The 18,904-nt window shown below is 44.6% G+C and overlaps 2 protein-coding genes across 2 annotated transcripts in view; both read left to right on the forward strand.

Annotated features, from left to right (window-relative positions):
• Nucleotides 1-13,816, forward strand: part of il1rap (interleukin 1 receptor accessory protein) — a 33,833-nt gene extending 20,017 nt beyond the window's left edge. The window contains exons 5-12 of the mRNA XM_072391858.1: nucleotides 2,001-2,208; nucleotides 3,160-3,328; nucleotides 3,412-3,483; nucleotides 4,897-5,032; nucleotides 5,302-5,450; nucleotides 10,328-10,471; nucleotides 11,888-12,031; nucleotides 12,143-13,816. Of these exons, the coding sequence (XP_072247959.1) occupies nucleotides 2,001-2,208; nucleotides 3,160-3,328; nucleotides 3,412-3,483; nucleotides 4,897-5,032; nucleotides 5,302-5,450; nucleotides 10,328-10,471; nucleotides 11,888-12,031; nucleotides 12,143-12,573 (1,453 nt within the window). The 3' untranslated portion in view covers nucleotides 12,574-13,816. The remainder of the gene's footprint in view (nucleotides 1-2,000; nucleotides 2,209-3,159; nucleotides 3,329-3,411; nucleotides 3,484-4,896; nucleotides 5,033-5,301; nucleotides 5,451-10,327; nucleotides 10,472-11,887; nucleotides 12,032-12,142) is intronic.
• Nucleotides 13,817-13,898: 82 nt separating this feature from the next.
• LOC140313879 (uncharacterized) lies at nucleotides 13,899-18,620 on the forward strand. Its single transcript, XM_072391859.1, has one exon. The coding sequence runs from the start codon at nucleotides 15,019-15,021 to the stop codon at nucleotides 15,955-15,957; it is 939 nt and encodes a 312-aa protein (XP_072247960.1). The 5' UTR covers nucleotides 13,899-15,018; the 3' UTR covers nucleotides 15,958-18,620.
• The last annotated feature ends 284 nt before the right edge of the window (nucleotides 18,621-18,904 follow it).

Genomic DNA, 18,904 nt, shown 5'->3' on the forward strand with positions numbered 1-18,904 from the left:
CGCCTGCTGTCTCACTTCCGATTCTCCGGCTTGGCTTCTCGACATTAATCAGCCAAAGTGGCTCTGAGAGCGTTTCAAAGCTCCAGGATTACAGAAACAGGTTCAGACGGGCTGCCGGCTGGAAACCATCCAGCAGGATCACAGAGGATCGGTTCAGGGTTCTGATTGGACTTCAAACTTTGACCGTAACAAGGCAAATATCCTCAGAGGAAAGATGAAGATGAGTCTTACTTAGAAACTTAGAAGTGAGAAACGTATCTAAACACATGAGAAACATTATTTTGCTGGAAACTGGAGCTTTCAGACTGCAGGATGAGCGGAGCTTTGAGTCTGAACCCTGGAGCTCACGCTCCTCAGATTCTCTGCTGCCTGAGCTGACAGAACAGCACAGACCTGCAGAAAGGACTCTGACATATCCTCATAGCTCCTTCAGGAGGAGACGAGGAGGCTGAAACTAGACTAATGAACAGATTCTTTATCCCAAAGTAAGCAGTGATTTGGTTGCATGAAGAGTGAAAAAGGTCGTGACCTCTGACTGAACTCTGTAGAGCAGGGATGTCAAACTCCGGTCCTGGAGGGCCGCTGTCCTGCAGGTTTTAGATGTTTCCCTGCTTCAATGCAGCTGAATCAAATGCATCATTAGCAGGCTGCTGCAGAATGTAACAATCTTTCGAAGAGATCCATTTAATCTGAATCAGCTGTTTTCCAAAGTAAAAGCCTGCAGGAAAAAGCTGTTTTCCAAAGTAAAAGCCTGCAGGAAAAAGCTGTTTTCCAAAGTAAAAGCCTGCAGGAAAAAGCTGTTTTCCAATGTAAAAAGCTGTTTTCCAAAGTAAAAGCCTGCAGGAAAAAGCTGTTTTCCAAAGTAAAAGCCTGCAGGAAAAAGCTGTTTTCCAAAGTAAAAGCCTGCAGGAAAAAGCTGTTTTCCAATGTAAAAGCTTGCAAGAAAAAGCTGATTTCCAAAGTAAAAGCCTGCAGGAAAAAGCTGATTTCCAAAGTAAAAGCCTGCAGGGAAAAGCTCTTTTCCAATGTAAAAAGCTGTTTTCCAAAGTAAAAGCCTGCAAGATAAAGCTGTTTTCCAAAGTAAAAGCCTGCAAGAAAAAGCTGTTTTCCAAAGTAAAAGCCTGCAAGAAAAAGCTGTTTTCCAAAATAAAAGCCTGCAGGAAAAATCTGTTTTCCAAAGTAAAAGCCTGCAGGAAAAAGCTGTTTTCCAAAGTAAAAGCCTGCAGGAAAAGGCTGTTTTCCAAAGTAAAAGCCTGCACAATGCGACCGTAAAATCAAGGTTTCCTGACTGCTGCCGTGGGCCAAATGAGGCTTTTTAAAGTTCGTGGTTCATGAAGCAGTCGGAGTCTTTGTTTCTGAGCTGAGGGAATTCAGGAAGTAGAAACCATCGGTGACCCAGAATGACGTCCGGAGCTCTGGGTTTTGCTGTTTGTGGTTTTCTCTGCAGCGCCAGTTGCTCCATTTCTGGTTTTATTCTTCATCTTTTCTTCCTCCTTCATCTTTTAATCTTTAAGACACATCAAGGATGATTCAGTTATTCTGAGAAATGATAGTTGTTAGTGATTAAAAGTGAGGTTTACGCAAGAATCCAGGAAGTCGTTTTTCAAATAGAGTCAGAGTTTAGTATTTTAGCATCGAAGAGCTGCAGCATCTGTTGGTTTCATGTACCTGGAGACATGAGATGTGAGCACTTTCTATCCAGAAAAAAGGTCAAACTTTCAGCCATTTACATGAAAAAGAAAGGTCATAAAGGTCATCTGATCAGGTGTTCAAACTCAGATTAGCTACAGATGGAGGCTAAACACAAGCAGTGATGGTTTATTTCCTCTGACTTTCGTCATAGAACCGATTGGAAAAAGGTCCTTTTAATGCTGAATATTTACATGTCAAACTTTAGTTTAAAGGGAAAATCTGAAGTAAATTATGACTAAAATGTGTCTGAATAGAAGATCTTTGCTCAGGTGTTGAATCGGGTTCTGTCTCCTGTCTCTGACTCACAGCAACAAGTCGTCCTGCAGTAAGATCGCCATGCGCCTGACGGTGCTGCGGCGGGCCGAGGTCCTGCGCTCCGCTGACTGCGAGCCTCTGGTTGCCGTGGCAGCGACTCGCCAGTTCATCCCCATGCAGCAAGGCAAGAAGCTGGACTGTCCGGACCTGCAGGACGCCGTCAAGATGTCTGAGATCACGCCGAATGTCACCTGGTACCACGTGAGACGCTGATTTATTCCTTAAAAACAGCGAAAGGTTTGGGTTCCTGCAGCTTTAAGCAGCATCAGTTTAGATATTTACATAAATGTCTCAATAAAATTTAGATTTGTGTTAATACACCCATTTAATTACATTATTTTACAACTTTTAACTTATTTATTTCCTGTTTATTTCCCCAAACATACTGATTTATGCATTTTAGTCACACCTTTCAAAGCATTTATTGATTAAATAAGTGCATTCTTCTTAGTTTACTTCCTGTCTCACTTATGTTTAATTTTGTCTTTGTTCATTTGTCTAAAATACAATTATTTCCCAGAATTAAATAAAAAAAACTAAATGTAACTGATGAAATTATTCTAAATGAGGAAAAAACTGAAAGAAAATTTAGAGAGAAATATATTAAATAATATTAATAATATTAATAATATAATATAAAATTAAATTAAATTAAATTAAATGAAGTAATGTAATGTAATGTAATATAATATAATATAAAATAAAATAAAGTAATGTAATGTAATATAAAATAAAGTAATGTAATGTAATATAATATAAAATAATATGAAATAAAATAAAATAAAATAATGTAATGTAATGTAATATAAAGTAATGTAATATAATATAATATAAAATAATGTAATTCAAAATAAAGTAATGTAATGTAATATAATATATATAATGTAATATAATGCAATGTAATAATGTAATGTAATATAATATAATGTAAAATAAAATAAAATAAAATAAAGTAATGTAATATAAAATAAAATAAAATAAAATAAAATAAAATAAAATAAAGTAATATAATATTAAACAACCAGAAGAAAAAAGAATCTAAATGAAACGCTCTCAGCTGCAGATTAAAGCTGGAACATTAATATTCTTCTCAGAGTTTCAGCTCCTCGACGCGTTCCTTGAGCTGAACGTTTTGTCCCGTCTGCTCCTCAGAACTGTTCTCGGTATCCGTTCTGGAACAACGAGCGGCAGCAGCGAGGACCCAGCCTGCAGTTCCACGTCATGATAATTCAGTACCAGGGTCCGTATTTCTGCACGGTGCAGTTCCAGCGCAGAGGCAGAACGCTGCAGTTCACCCGGAGAATCGACGTCTCTGCAGTCTGTGAGCAAACACTCAGCGGCGCCCCCACAGGTGTGAGAGGCTGTAACTGTGCAGGTAAACACCCAGGCTTCTCCTGCCCTTAGATCCCCCGAGCTTCTCCAGAGAGCCCCGCATCCTTAGTCCGACCCAAGAGCAGGTCTTCACCGTCAGACCAGGTGAGTTTACAGCACTCAGGTGAGTTTGCAGCACTCAGGTGAGTTTACAGCACTCAGGTGAGTTTACAGCACTCAGGTGAGTTTACAGCACTCAGGTGAGTTTACAGCACTCAGGTGAGTCCTCACCTGTGCAGGTGCAGCCAAAGCGCCGCTTGTGCTCGATGCTGTTTGCACAGGTTAAGACTATATATTCCCCCGTAATCACAAATAATTTAGAGAGAAAGAAGTGAAAGATCAGCCTGAATAAAAACGATGATCACACACACCTCTGTGCTGGAGGCGGCTAATTACTGGGTCAGCCGCCGGCTGATTGGACGGCTCAGATCAGGTGCTCCTCCACACTTTAAATCACAGGTTGAGGGTGGATAAACCCGTCTGTTTGAGCCGCTTCACGCTCACCTGGCGATGGGAGGATGAGCCGCGCAGGTGACAGCGGAGGTTGTTGCTGAAGGATGCGGTCGTCACGGTGATGGAGGAGTGGCGTTCACTGCTGTCATTTATTATTGATCAGATTATTGAAAACAACGAGACACAAACACGCAGGACGGATAAAAACTTCAGGGAATGAAGGAGAAAACACAACAAAGTGGATTATTCTCTGAAAACTCCAGGAAGCAGCAGGTCCATGAGGAAAATCCAGAGTTTTTAGGCTTTTTAAAGGCTCTTTAAGGGTTGAAAACAGCATCATGATCTGTCCTGTTCCTGTAAAAGTCGCTGAGCCTCTCAGCCTCGGCTCGATCAGCAGAAACCGAGAGAAAAAACCCTAAAATTCCTCAGTTTGATGTGAAAATGAGTCCTTTGTTTGTTAGATTGTGTGATTTATGCCACAGTGAGACCTTCCTGCTGTCTTCTCCGCCTGCTGCTGGACGTAAAGCTGAGGCGGAGAGGCGGCTCATCAGCTCCTAAATGAGCTTTCTGGAAGCAGCTCGGAGCAGGAAGTTAACTGTCCGTGCAGAATTAGTGGCGGCCTCATAAGAGGCAGCTGCTAACGGTGACTGAATCTGAAGCTGCTGATCGAACTGATTAAATGCTGCTTCCTGTCCTGACTCCTCTTCACTGCTTCATGGTTTGTTCTTAGGTTCAGATTCAGCTTCACTCACTTCCACCTAAGACTTTAATTCCAACAGATTCATCTCAGCACATGAAAGAGGCTGATGCCATCATTTGATGGATATAAATGAAGAAACAGGTCCTAAAAGCAGCAGCAGATGTGAATCTGACCACAAACACACACAATAAGTGATTTAAAAGGAATAAACTTAGTGAAACTATGTAAAACGGAACATAAGTGAAGTTTCTTTGTTCTTGTTTCTGTTTAATAAAGCTTTTTTTCATCATGAATAGCCTGATGCAAACCTTCCGTTCAGCTTTATTTAACTCGGGAGAACTTATTCTCACGTGGTTCCCTCTCAGGCTCGGAGGTGCGTCTGGCCTGCAGAGCTCTGCTTCCCTTCATCCTGGACGACCCCTCGTGGGATATGTGGTGGACGGTGGACGGGAAGACGCTGGATAAACTGCCAGATCATCACCGCTTCTTCCAGAATAACAGGTGTGAGAGTTGAATGTGCTGAAACCGGCAGGTCCAGCAGGTCCGGCGGGTCCAGCGGGTCCGGCAGGTCCAGCAGGTCCGGCAGGTCCAGCAGGTCCAGCAGGTCCAGCAGGTCCAGCAGGTCCGGCAGGTCCAGCAGGTCCAGCAGGTCCGGCTGGTCCAGCAGGTCCGGCAGGGCCAGCAGGTCCAGCAGGTCCGGCAGGTCCAGCAGGTCCAGCAGGTCCAGCAGGTCCAGATCTCATTTCTTTTGTTGTGCGTTCGGTTTCCAGCGTGCTGAAGAACGACTTCGAGGACAAAACCATAGAGAGCGTCCTGGTGATCCACGACTTCCAGTCAGAGGACCTGAGCAGAGAGTTGAACTGCTCTGTGAGGAATGAGAAAGGCTCGGGCAGCCGCAGAGCTCAGCTGGAGGAGGAGGGTGAGCAGAGACGTTTCTTCATGAATTATTACTCAGATGGAGTGAAACTGAGGCCCTGATGTTCTGTTTATCATCAGCAGGTGTTAAAACTTAGTAAGTTACACCGAGCCATTATTTACGGAACAGAAACTGAGACAAACAAAAGGGGGAAACTAAGTGAACCCTCACTGCTTCCTCAGGAACTGCTGCTGAAGCTGAAGCTGCTGAAGCTACTGAAGCTACTGAAGCTGAAGCTGCTGAAGCTGAAGCTGCTGAAGCTGAAGCTACTGAAGCTGCTGAAGCTGAAGCTGCTGAAGCTGAAGCTGAAGCTGCTGCTGCTGAAGCTGAAGCTGCTGCTGCTGCTGCTGAAGCTGAAGCTGCTGAAGCTGAAGCTGCTGAAGCTGAAGCTGCTGCTGAAGCTGAAGCTGCTGAAGCTGAAGCTGCTGAAGCTGAAGCTGCTGCTGAAGCTGAAGCTGCTGCTGAAGCTGCTGAAGCTGCTGAAACTGAAGCTACTGAAGCTGCTGAAGCTGAAGCTGCTGAAGCTGAAGCTGAAGCTACTGAAGCTGCTGAAGCTGAAGCTGAAGCTACTGAAGCTGCTGAAGCTGAAGCTGCTGAAGCTGAAGCTGAAGCTACTGAAGCTGCTGAAGCTGAAGTTGCTGCTGAAGCTGAAGCTGCTGAAGCTGAAGCTGAAGCTGCTGAAGCTGAAGCTGCTGAAGCTGAAGCTGCTGCTGAAGCTGAAGCTGCTGAAGCTGAAGCTACTGAAGCTGCTGAAGCTGAAGCTGCTGAAGCTGAAGCTACTGAAGCTGAAGCTACTGAAGCTGCTGAAGCTGAAGCTGCTGAAGCTGAAGCTACTGAAGCTGAAGCTACTGAAGCTGCTGCTGAAGCTGAAGCTGCTGAAGCTGAAGCTGCTGAAGCTGAAGCTACTGAAGCTGCTGAAGCTGAAGCTGCTGAAGCTGAAGCTACTGAAGCTGAAGCTACTGAAGCTGCTGCTGAAGCTGAAGCTGCTGAAGCTGAAGCTGCTGAAGCTACTGAAGCTGCTGAAGCTGCTGAAGCTGAAGCTGCTGGATCAGGGGTTCACTTAGTTTCTAGTTTCTGATCATTAGCTGGTTCTGTTTCAGTCTCTCTGCTTGTGTTTCAGTCTCTCTGCTTCTGTTTCAGTCTCTCTGCTTGTGTTTCAGTCTCTCTGCTTGTGTTTCAGTCTCTCTGCTTCTGTTTCAGTCTCTCTGCTTGTGTTTCAGTCTCTCTGCTTGTGTTTCAGTCTCTCTGGTTCTGTTTCAGTCTCTCTGCTTCTGTTTCAGTCTCTCTGCTTCTGTTTCAGTCTCTCTGCTTGTGTTTCAGTCTCTCTGCTTGTGTTTCAGTCTCTCTGCTTGTGTTTCAGTCTCTCTGCTTGTGTTTCAGTCTCTCTGCTTGTGTTTCAGTCACTCTGCTTGTGTTTCAGTCTCTCTGCTTGTGTTTCAGTCTCTCTGCTTGTGTTTCAGTCTCTCTGCTTCTGTTTCAGTCTCTCTACTTGTGTTTCAGTCTCTCTGCTTGTGTTTCAGTCTCTCTGCTTGTGTTTCAGTCTCTCTGGTTGTGTTTCAGTCTCTCTACTTGTGTTTCAGTCTCTCTGGTTGTGTTTCAGTCTCTCTGCTTGTGTTTCAGTCTCTCTGCTTGTGTTTCAGTCACTCTGCTTCTGTTTCAGTCTCTCTGCTTGTGTTTCAGTCACTCTGCTTCTGTTTCAGTCTCTCTGTTTGTGTTTCAGTCTCTCTGCTTGTGTTTCAGTCTCTCTGCTTGTGTTTCAGTCTCTCTGCTTGTGTTTCAGTCTCTCTGGTTCTGTTTCAGTCTCTCTGGTTCTGTTTCAGTCTCTCTGTTTGTGTTTCAGTCTCTCTGCTTGTGTTTCAGTCTCTCTGCTTGTGTTTCAGTCTCTCTGCTTGTGTTTCAGTCTCTCTGCTTCTGTTTCAGTCTCTCTGCTTCTGTTTCAGTCTCTCTGCTTGTGTTTCAGTCTCTCTGCTTGTGTTTCAGTCTCTCTGCTTGTGTTTCAGTCTCTCTGCTTGTGTTTCAGTCTCTCTGCTTGTGTTTCAGTCACTCTGCTTGTGTTTCAGTCTCTCTGCTTGTGTTTCAGTCTCTCTGCTTCTGTTTCAGTCTCTCTGTTTGTGTTTCAGTCTCTCTGCTTGTGTTTCAGTCTCTCTGCTTGTGTTTCAGTCTCTCTGCTTGTGTTTCAGTCTCTCTGCTTGTGTTTCAGTCTCTCTGGTTCTGTTTCAGTCTCTCTGGTTCTGTTTCAGTCTCTCTGGTTCTGTTTCAGTCTCTCTGGTTCTGTTTCAGTCTCTCTGCTTGTGTTTCAGTCTCTCTGCTTGTGTTTCAGTCTCTCTGCTTGTGTTTCAGTCTCTCTGCTTCTGTTTCAGTCTCTCTGCTTGTGTTTCAGTCTCTCTGCTTGTGTTTCAGTCTCTCTGCTTGTGTTTCAGTCTCTCTGCTTGTGTTTCAGTCTCTCTGCTTGTGTTTCAGTCTCTCTGCTTGTGTTTCAGTCTCTCTGCTTGTGTTTCAGTCTCTCTGCTTCTGTTTCAGTCTCTCTGCTTGTGTTTCAGTCTCTCTGCTTCTGTTTCAGTCTCTCTGCTTGTGTTTCAGTCTCTCTGCTTCTGTTTCAGTCTCTCTGCTTGTGTTTCAGTCTCTCTGGTTCTGTTTCAGTCTCTCTGGTTCTGTTTCGGTCTCTCTGGTTCTGTTTCAGTCTCTCTGGTTCTGTTTCAGTCTCTCTGCTTGTGTTTCGGTCTCTCTGCTTGTGTTTCAGTCTCTCTGCTTGTGTTTCAGTCTCTCTGCTTCTGTTTCAGTCTCTCTGCTTCTGTTTCAGTCTCTCTGCTTGTGTTTCAGTCTCTCTGCTTGTGTTTCAGTCTCTCTGCTTGTGTTTCAGTCTCTCTGCTTCTGTTTCAGTCTCTCTGGTTCTGTTTCAGTCTCTCTGGTTCTGTTTCAGTCTCTCTGCTTGTGTTTCAGTCTCTCTGCTTCTGTTTCAGTCTCTCTGTTTGTGTTTCAGTCTCTCTGCTTGTGTTTCAGTCTCTCTGCTTGTGTTTCAGTCTCTCTGCTTGTGTTTCAGTCTCTCTGGTTCTGTTTCAGTCTCTCTGGTTCTGTTTCAGTCTCTCTGCTTGTGTTTCAGTCTCTCTGCTTGTGTTTCAGTCTCTCTGCTTGTGTTTCAGTCTCTCTGCTTGTGTTTCAGTCTCTCTGCTTGTGTTTCAGTCTCTCTGCTTGTGTTTCAGTCTCTCTGCTTGTGTTTCAGTCTCTCTGCTTGTGTTTCAGTCTCTCTGCTTCTGTTTCAGTCTCTCTGCTTGTGTTTCAGTCTCTCTGCTTCTGTTTCAGTCTCTCTGCTTGTGTTTCAGTCTCTCTGCTTGTGTTTCAGTCTCTCTGGTTCTGTTTCAGTCTCTCTGCTTGTGTTTCAGTCTCTCTGCTTGTGTTTCAGTCTCTCTGCTTGTGTTTCAGTCTCTCTGGTTCTGTTTCAGTCTCTCTGGTTCTGTTTCAGTCTCTCTGGTTGTGTTTCAGTCTCTCTGCTTGTGTTTCAGTCTCTCTGCTTGTGTTTCAGTCTCTCTGTTTGTGTTTCAGTCTCTCTGCTTGTGTTTCAGTCTCTCTGCTTGTGTTTCAGTCTCTCTGCTTGTGTTTCAGTCTCTCTGGTTCTGTTTCAGTCTCTCTGGTTCTGTTTCAGTCTCTCTGCTTGTGTTTCAGTCTCTCTGCTTGTGTTTCAGTCTCTCTGCTTCTGTTTCAGTCTCTCTGCTTCTGTTTCAGTCTCTCTGCTTGTGTTTCAGTCTCTCTGCTTCTGTTTCAGTCTCTCTGCTTGTGTTTCAGTCTCTCTGCTTGTGTTTCAGTCTCTCTGCTTGTGTTTCAGTCTCTCTGCTTGTGTTTCAGTCTCTCTGGTTCTGTTTCAGTCTCTCTGCTCGTGTTTCAGTCTCTCTGCTTCTGTTTCAGTCTCTCTGCTTGTGTTTCAGTCTCTCTGCTTCTGTTTCAGTCTCTCTGCTTGTGTTTCAGTCTCTCTGCTTGTGTTTCAGTCTCTCTGGTTCTGTTTCAGTCTCTCTGCTTCTGTTTCAGTCTCTCTGCTTGTGTTTCAGTCTCTCTGCTTGTGTTTCAGTCTCTCTGCTTGTGTTTCAGTCTCTCTGCTTCTGTTTCAGTCTCTCTGCTTCTGTTTCAGTCTCTCTGCTTGTGTTTCAGTCTCTCTGCTTCTGTTTCAGTCTCTCTGCTTGTGTTTCAGTCTCTCTGCTTGTGTTTCAGTCTCTCTGCTTGTGTTTCAGTCTCTCTGCTTGTGTTTCAGTCTCTCTGCTACTGTTTCAGTCTCTCTGCTTGTGTTTCAGTCTCTCTGCTTGTGTTTCAGTCTCTCTGCTTGTGTTTCAGTCTCTCTGCTTGTGTTTCAGTCTCTCTGCTTGTGTTTCAGTCTCTCTGCTTGTGTTTCAGTCTCTCTGCTTGTGTTTCAGTCTCTCTGCTTGTGTTTCAGTCTCTCTGCTACTGTTTCAGTCTCTCTGCTTGTGTTTCAGTCTCTCTGCTTGTGTTTCAGTCTCTCTGCTTGTGTTTCAGTCTCTCTGCTTGTGTTTCAGTCTCTCTGCTTCTGTTTCAGTCTCTCTGCTTGTGTTTTAGTCTCTCTGCTTCTGTTTCAGTCTCTCTGGTTCTGTTTCAGTCTCTCTGCTTCTGTTTCAGTCTCTCTGCTTGTGTTTCAGTCTCTCTGCTTCTGTTTTAGTCTCTCTGCTTGTGTTTCAGTCTCTCTGCTTCTGTTTTAGTCTCTCTGCTTGTGTTTCAGTCTCTCTGCTTCTGTTTCAGTCTCTCTGCTTCTGTTTCAGTCTCTCTGCTTCTGTTTCAGTCTCTCTGCTTCTGTTTCAGTCTCTCTGCTTGTGTTTCAGTCTCTCTGCTTGTGTTTCAGTCTCTCTGCTTGTGTTTCAGTCTCTCTGCTTCTGTTTCAGTCTCTCTGCCGTCCGTGGAGCTGGGCTGCGGTCTCGGCGTGACTCTGGTGCTGATGCTGCTTCTCTTTGTGGTTTATCAAGTCTTCTGGCTGGAGCTGCTGCTTCTGTACCGTTCCTGGTTCGGTACCGACGAGCGGCACACAGGTGAGACTCCCCCTGAGGTCAGAGGTCAGACGGCTTCCTGCTGCAGCACTTTGATGCACTTTAGCACGATAAAAACACACCGGGGGGGGGCTGTCTTTGCCAGGTTTTACGTCCTCACACTAAATTCTTCTGTTTATGTTGCTTGGCTGCATTCAGCACATTTAGATTATTAAAGCCTTAAACAGCACAAAAACAAGACAACAGGGTTTTATAGCAAAGCTTTTAGCTCTGAGCGCCACCTGCTCTGCTGCCAGTAAGAGCTGCAGAGTGCTGCCACTCCTCTGCGCTTCAGGCACATCGTCTGTGTTGCTGTTTTTGGAGATTTGATCTCTTTTTACTGTTAAAAACTCCCTTTATCTGCTTCACATCCTGTCGTGTGCAACAGATGCACAAGTTAATCTCAGATTTCACAGCTTACGTTCAGAAGTTAGGACAGAAGTACAGAGCTTTTCTTTTTTTAAATGCTGACACAAAAGTACAAAAAAGCTGTGCAACAACGCGCCAAATGTCTGGGAGTGTGTTAGAAAAATTAACTCACAGACAACGGCATGAAACCAAGAAATCCCTCAGAGGCCTCAGAATTTTACCAGCAAGGGGAGAACAACACAGGAACCTTCTCTCTGCAGCTTCACAACAGTTCTCCAAAGAGTGGCTGCCTCCCTTGCTCTTTTATTAGGTGACACACACACACATACATACAATCCTCTATGTGCCCAGGTCTGGTTTATCTCCTGAGTTTGGAGGCATCTCCTTATTTGGGGAGCTATAAAGATAACGATCAGTTCTTAAAACACAGCTCTCTTTGTGAAGTTTTGATATGAACTGGCCTCTCTGGCCGTGACTTTTATTTAATGATAATAAGCAAACATTTCTGACAGTGTGCACCAACCTTTTCATGAGACCAGGCGGCACAGTCACAGTATTTATGTGAGCAGAAGAAGTTCTGTTGGTGGAAACATGTTAAAAACACATAAAACTTTACTAATTAGCATATTTTTGCGTCATAAGTGAATTTTTTCCTGCACAACGGCTGCAAAAGGCTGTTGGAAAGCTGACTACAGCAGGTACAATCATTAGTAAGGCAGCTCGCCTATAAGGAAGAGCCTTAGCTCTCTGTTAGCTGTCAGCACATCAGGTCTGAGTGTTCACAGCTGGAGTCTCCTGCAGAACATCTGCATCACTTCAGGGACTCACATTTACTCCACATTATTCTGAAAAGGCTCTCGGTTTACTTCAGGTGTGGGGACACTTTTACCAGGATGTGCCTTTAAAGCTGCAGGCGACGGGAGGAAAATGAGTGAACTGACCTCAGATCAGACACAACCACGCTTCCCTTTTCGTGCATCTTCACTTCCTGTCACTTCCTGTTAACCCAGTTAAACATCGCTCTTCTCTGTACTGACGTGTGTTTCCCAGACGATAAGGAGTACGATGTGTACATCTCGTATGCGAGGAACAGCGAGGAGGAGCAGTTTGTTCTGTCGACGCTGCGCGGCGTTCTGGAGAACGAGCTCGGATACTCGGTGTGCATCTTCGACAGAGACAGCCTGCCCGGCGGGAGTGAGTACAGCTCCTCTCTGTTTAGTCCTGGACAGGTGAACCAACACCGCCGCACACAGATCATCCATTCATCCATCCTTTCATCCCTCCACCCCTCCTTTCTCCCTGCAGCCATCACAGATGAGACTCTGAGTTTCGTGGCTCGGAGCCGGCGCCTCCTGGTGGTCGTCAGCCCCGGCTACGCCTCCCAGGGCTCCCAGGCCCTGCTGGAGCTGAAGGCTGGCATCAACGACATGGCGCTGGGGGGGCACCTGCGGGTGATCTTGGTCCAGTACAAGCCAGTCCAGAGGGAGGGCTGGGTCAGGGAGCTGAGGAGGGCCCGGGTGGCTCTGGCGCTGGTCCGATGGCAAGGCGACAAGTCCAGAGAGCTGACGTCCCGCTTCTGGAAGAGGCTGAGGGTGGAGCTACCTGTGAGGAGGGTTAGCAGCAGTGGGGATGCGGCTCTGATGAGGCTCCACAGCCAGAACAGTACGAACTCCCAAACGGGCCTCATCAGCAACATGGTGAAGGAGCCGCAGACAGTGTTCAACTCTGCGGCGTAGCAGCCGCATCACTGCGGACTGAGGCGGCGCCCGCTCAGAGCAGTTTGCCTGGAGGGGGCGTCGGCCTGTGGCGTCGGCAGCCTGTTTACACAAAAACACACTTTTAATGTTCGAATTAAGAGTTTAGCTCTGAAAAATAACTTCACAAGGTTTTAGTTGAGGGATGCTAGCAGCAAAGCATTATGATGGCGTTAATAAAGCTCGTTTCCTGCAGCAGATACAAACATCCTGCTGGAACAAGCGCGGTCTGCAGCTTCGGTTGCAGCTTCCAACAGCTGGAAGCCGGGATCACGACATTCCTTCAGAGGGCAGCAGTGTCCAGGTTTGGACTGATGAAAGCTTGTTAGCTACGGCCACATTTCGTAGCCCTAACCATCCATTTTGAAAGGATAAGGTGCCCCTATTCTTTTTGGTATCAAGAAGTCGAGATCCAAATGGTTCCCTACGAAGAGAGAGAGATCTCCATAGCAGTGGTAGAAGAAGTCCAAGGAAGTGCTTCATGTCACACGGGTTAATAGAAATAAAAGATCTCAGCACAGAGCCTTAAAACGTTTATCAGATGATATTCATTTAATAAAAACGTGCATTTCAATCTTGGTTGTGCTCGAAGTACAGATTGTACAAAACTTAACCTCAAAAGATGCCAATTTGTTTGCCTCTGGAGCCATGAGCTGCGTCTCATTCCCTTTCACTGAACCTCCTGTACTGACTGAACTCAGGGAATGTTTATGAGATGGAAAACTATTTTTATTGCACCTTTATTCATTTCAATTGTCAGTTTAGTTGTGGCGCCATCAAGTGACCGTTAAAGGAACCGTTTTATTGTGCTGCAGCCTTCAGGGCTTGTGAATGTTTACCTGTTGGATCTGCTGTAAGGAGAAGCCAACACATAGATTACAGATAGATACAGATAGAAACACATAGATAGAGTCGGGTGTCATCGGCGTAGAGGGAGAACTCGGACTCACTGAGGAGGCTCAACAAACTGCAGGTTACAGATATTATTCAGAGCTTTTACGGACTAAACCTGCTCAGAACTTTAAAAAGTTGCAGCCGCTGCACTTTCTGTTATTTTTGGTCACTATTTCCACTTTAACACTTTCAGTACATTAATAATAATTAAGCTGCATATCTGTGTTTTTTCTTTACTTGAACACATTTGGGAGAAAGCTTTCTGCACTTTTATATGCTTTTAACTGTTTTTTCTTCTTTTTGGGAGTGAATAAAGTACGTTTTCATTTAATTCCATATTTTCCCCCCCCCCCCATCCTCTCACACACACACTGTGAAAATGAAGCCGGTACAATTGTTATTTTGTCTTGATACGCTAACATATCCTAATATCTAACATAGAGGTTCAATGTTACCGTAATGTTTGATATGAGTTATTAATCATGTTCACATATGTAACCATTTTACCAGAAACTGATCAGCTGGTTTCTTTTTAGTTGAATTAATGTTGTTTTTCCATGAAAAAGGATTTGAATGTTGGTGCTCTGAAGGTAAGAAATATACGTTCGAACCATATTACATAAACTCCATCAGATGGTGGAGTTTAGGACTAGAAGAGGTTCTAGATGCAGTAAAGAAATTGCTTTAAAGCAACCCTAGAGAAGTTTGTGAACCCTATATGCTTCTGACTTCTGAGTTTCCAGCTTCGGTTTCCAGCCCTGCACCAGACTGTTTTCCTTTAAGGTCTCTTGACATTTCTGTGGTGTTTTATTGGGTCTTTATGGCCTCTTAAGCATGACAACATGTGGCTGCACCTGCCCAGGCTTCAGATTAAGGTTTGTTTTTACAACAATGGCATTAAATCCCACCACTGCAGGGAGAGCCAAAAAGTGTGACTTTAACATTCAACAAACCAACTATTTATTGGCTGAAATCTTTGTCAGCTTGTTCAGGTACTTCATCAGAGTCTGAAATCTGAAATTCAAGAAGAAAATGGACTCATTTCCATAGAAGATAAATGAATAAAAACAGAGTGGTGTAAAAATGTAGCTCATTGTTCAGTTGAGTGGAACAAATGCTCTGATCAAACATGAGATAAACCGTCAAGTCAAACTGTTATAAATATATTTTAATGGTATTCAAAGTGTATCTAATGCTATTCTTTCACTTGGGGGTTTTGACAGCAAATCAGACGATATTTGAGTAGCTTGGTCAGTGTTTCCTTTCGCCAACAGGTGTTTTTATCATGATAAATTCAAGGAATATTAGAATATCATGTTTTTAATCAGTCTTCATTCATCACTCGTGTAGGATTCTGCCATCTAGTGGTGAGTTTGCAGATAGCAACCATCTAAATGTCTCTTTTAATTACTTTTATTAAAACTAATTATATGATTTTCATTATCTGTTTAGAAAAAACAAATACTGTATTGAATGTAGAAATAGTTTCTCACTGGCTTGAAATCCCGAGCCTGACTCCTGTTTCCTTGCTCTATGAAACTGTTTCTCCTGCCAGGCCCGTCGGAGGCCATCCTGCACGCCATGCAGCGCAGTCGCCGCCTCCTCTTCGTCATCAGTCCCGACTTCCTGGCAGAGAAGAGCTTCAGCCTCCTGGAGTGCCGTTTGGGTCTGTACCTCCAGCACGGCCACCAGGCCTCCATTGTGGCTGTGGTGTACCGCTCCATCAGTAAACTGCCCTGTGTGGAGGTCGCTCAGCTCCGTCAGGCCTCCTTCTGCACCGTGGCGTGGCGTGGAAGTCGGTCCAAACCGCAGCGCTCCCGCTTCTGGCTGCGGCTGCGGCTGGCGCTGCCGGTCCGGCCGCTTGCTCTGGGCAGGAGACTGATCGACAGCACGTCGTCTCACTCTGACCTGGCCGCCCTGGCGCTGCAGAGAGCGCAACGCATCCAGAACCAGAACCACGGAGACAGAACCAACCAGAGGAACAGGAACAGGACTTCAGCCAGTCAGAGAAGCAGAGACAGGAAGGCCCCGCCCAGAGGGAGGGGCAGCACGAGAAGGGCGGTAACGTGCAGGGAGGCGGGGCCACAGCACAGCAGGAGGTGCTCAGGGTGCGCTGGGTTCATGGGGCAGGTGGAGGACGGAGGGGTGGGGCTTACAGTGGTGACAGAGGTGCAGCTGGGATCATGTGACAGAACAAAAGTTCGGTCAGATCCCATCCCAGAAACAGACTCCACTCCAATCCCTGACTCCGCCCATGACGCTAACCACGCCCCTTCTACTGACTCAGCCCATTGCTATAACCACGCCCCTTCTCCTGACTCCGCCCCCATCGTCGGTCAGCAGGAAGGCACAGAGAACCACACACAGCAGCAGCTGACTGCTGAGGACAGCATGTCAGCAGGGAAGGAGGAGGGGCTTGTGAAGGTGGCACTAACCCCACCCTGTGACGACGACCCCCAACCGGACCTTTAACCTTTGACTTTTCGTAAAGAAACAAACATCTTAAAGACTGTAGAAACCGGTTCATGATGATGAAACATCATCTTTAACATGTCTTAGAAATTCAGAGGAAGGCAGGAAGGAAATCCGGAGGTTTCTGCTGATGGTGGCGGTGTTTTTGGGTGGTGTTTTTGAATTGTGATGATGCTAGAAGGAAAACATTGTAATCAATCCAGTCTCCTGGAAATGATGCGTCTCTGCAGCTGATGTAAAACAGCAGCTCCAAAGGATTAAATGTTCTCAATTTGAAGCTGATTTAGTGAAGTCAACTCACCTTTACTGGCTGAACAATGTTTTCCATTCAGGTCAAGAAAAATAGCTTCGGAAAGGATGATGGTTGGTGATTTTTTGACTTTTTGATCACGCCCTTGAAAAGGGTCATTTTGGAGGGTTTTTTAAATCATTAACAGGTGGATGGAGGGTTGGAGGAAAGTTATAGGAGCAGACCTGGGAGCAGATGTTTATCACTTCAGGGTTTTTACTCACTTCTTTATCTTTGGTGTAATCAGCTGATTCATCATTAAGTGCAAATATACGTCTGTCAGGTGTTCAGGTTAAAAGGTACAGTTGCTACAGCAACCATGTTCCTAAGAAGAAAGGTGGGTGAAAACCTTCGAGTGGCTGCAGAGGACTTGGAGAAAGACTTGATGACTTCTGGCACTGAACCCATCTGGAAAGGCCACAGAAGTTTGGTGGAGCCATGAAACCAAGCTGGAACTACTTTATTGCCCCTTCACTCCATTGTGGGGGATGAATAACTCTGCTTCCACCTCCACATGCCTGACCGACATCTTCACAGACATGATATAATATCCCAGAGGTGAAAGTAATTCCTGAAGAAGAGCTCGATCCAGTTTCCTCCTGTGGATGTCCACCACAGCTAATGTTGTCTTTCCTCCAGGTTTGTTTCCTGATGGGACAACTTCTTCTTCTACTGAATTACAACAACGTAGCCTCTACCGCCCCCCTCTGGTGACAAAACACAGCCAAGTTCTGATTCATGTTTGTTTGTTGCCGCTCTACTAAAAGTTGCTTCAGATTTGCTTCATTGTGACATGAATCCTGAATAACTAAAGTCATGATGCTTTCCTCATCCTAAACCTGTTTTTAGAAGCCTAAACTCAACCAAATAGTTTCTGATATGAAAAGTTAGAAGAAGCAGCGACCAAATTCAGAAATGATGTTCCAAAGATCCATGAAAACATCAGGATGTGATTTGAACTTGGCTCTTTAGATTGACGATTGCGTCAGTAGCTCCGCCCACTGGTAGCTCCGCCCACTGATGGGCGGGGCTACGGGCAGGGCGAGATGAAATGTGATTGGCCCGCTGTCCAGTAACATGCAAATACTATATTACACAAATGTGTGAAACTTACAAACTTTGGGCCTTGGAACAGAAATACAAGCAGACAAAGATCTTAGCTCAAACTGCACATGAACGGCTGCAGAAATGTAAAATGAATTGCAGGTGAAAGTCGGACTTACTTGGACCTTATTTGAACCTGAACTTTTAGATTTGTCACTCATCCGACCTCCAAATGCTGACTTTCTTCCTGTTAATGTGAAGCAACACTCAACATTATTTCACAACATGTGGTGACACTGTGTTCCTTTTTTTTAACACAAACAAACACAAACAAAAGATCAGTAGAAATCATGTCTGTTGGCACGAATCAACGGATTTAGGAAACTTTGAACTTTACTGTTTGCTGTGAGACTGGAGTGGCTGGGAAAGGAGTCTCGGTTCTTACACGATCCAACACTATAAACTGTGTTCAGGGTCAATTTAAATCTCATAAACACCTTAAAGGTCATCTGACAGAGAACGTAAAACACAAAATAATGGATGCAGCTGTGATTTAAGTGATGTGAGTTCAGCATGATGACGTTTGTTAAACCTCTGCTACCTCGACTCATCACATGAGACACAAACAGAGAAGCAGAGGAATCAAGTAAGTTCAAAGAAGAAAGAAGCTGGTAAAGCTGAACCGAGGCTGCTTTCACTTGAAGACGAACTCGTGGAGAAACGTTCTTATCTTGTAATCTTCACAGGATACAAACATGAAGCCAACACAACAGATATTTGACCTTCTTACCTTTAAAACATCAGATATTTGACCTTCTTACCTTTAAAACATCAGATATTTGACCTTCTTACCTTTAAAACATCAGATATTTGACCTTCTTACCTTTAAAACATCAGATATTGGACCTTCTTACCTTTAAAACAACAGATATCTGACCTTCCTACCTTTAAAACAACAGATATTTGACCTTCTTACCTTTAAAACATCAGATATTTGACCTTCTTACCTTTAAAACATCAGATATTTGACCTTCTTACCTTTAAAACATCAGATATTTGACCTTCTTACCTCTTCCAGGAGACAGGTTCATTTTCACGGTCATGTCATAGTGTTGTTATATCAGATTAATGTGTCTCTGCATGTCAGCAGCTGATTTCAGATCAGCTCCTTTAACTAACCTGTATTTTCTTACTGTGAAGTGACACTAATGGAAACTGTAGCTGTTGTTTTCCTGTTCTTTTGTATTTAACCGGCATGAACATGTAGGATGTTATAAACCCTGTTTATCTAAAAGCTGTTCACATTTGTTTTGTATTTACAATAAACTAAAGACTGAAATCTGAATAAAAAACACAGATTTGATGGTTTCCACACGTCTTATTCTGGAGGGGAAAAGACTAAAAACATCATTAATAAACAGCTGGACCTATAAATTCGTCAGTTTACATGTTTATAGCTCAGATTCTGCTCAGTTCTGGTTAAAATCTTACCCCTTTTACCTGGAAACTACCTGTCCGGCCCAGCAGGGGGCGCTGCTGCACAGGGGCTTCAACACTGATCACTCATTAGGATTTCTGTCATTTTCTGCTGCTTCTTCACCTCCTGTTCAACAT

This window comes from Leuresthes tenuis, unplaced genomic scaffold (genome assembly GCF_036924035.1).
Source record: "Leuresthes tenuis unplaced genomic scaffold, fLeuTen1.0.hap1 SCAF_9, whole genome shotgun sequence".
NCBI classification, from domain to species: Eukaryota; Metazoa; Chordata; class Actinopteri; order Atheriniformes; family Atherinopsidae; genus Leuresthes; species Leuresthes tenuis.

What these genes read in the sequence shown, in the direction of transcription:
- LOC140313879 (XM_072391859.1), top strand. Translation starts at nt 15,019, where the DNA reads ATGAAACTGTTTCTCCTGCCAGGCCCGTCGGAGGCCATCCTGCACGCC.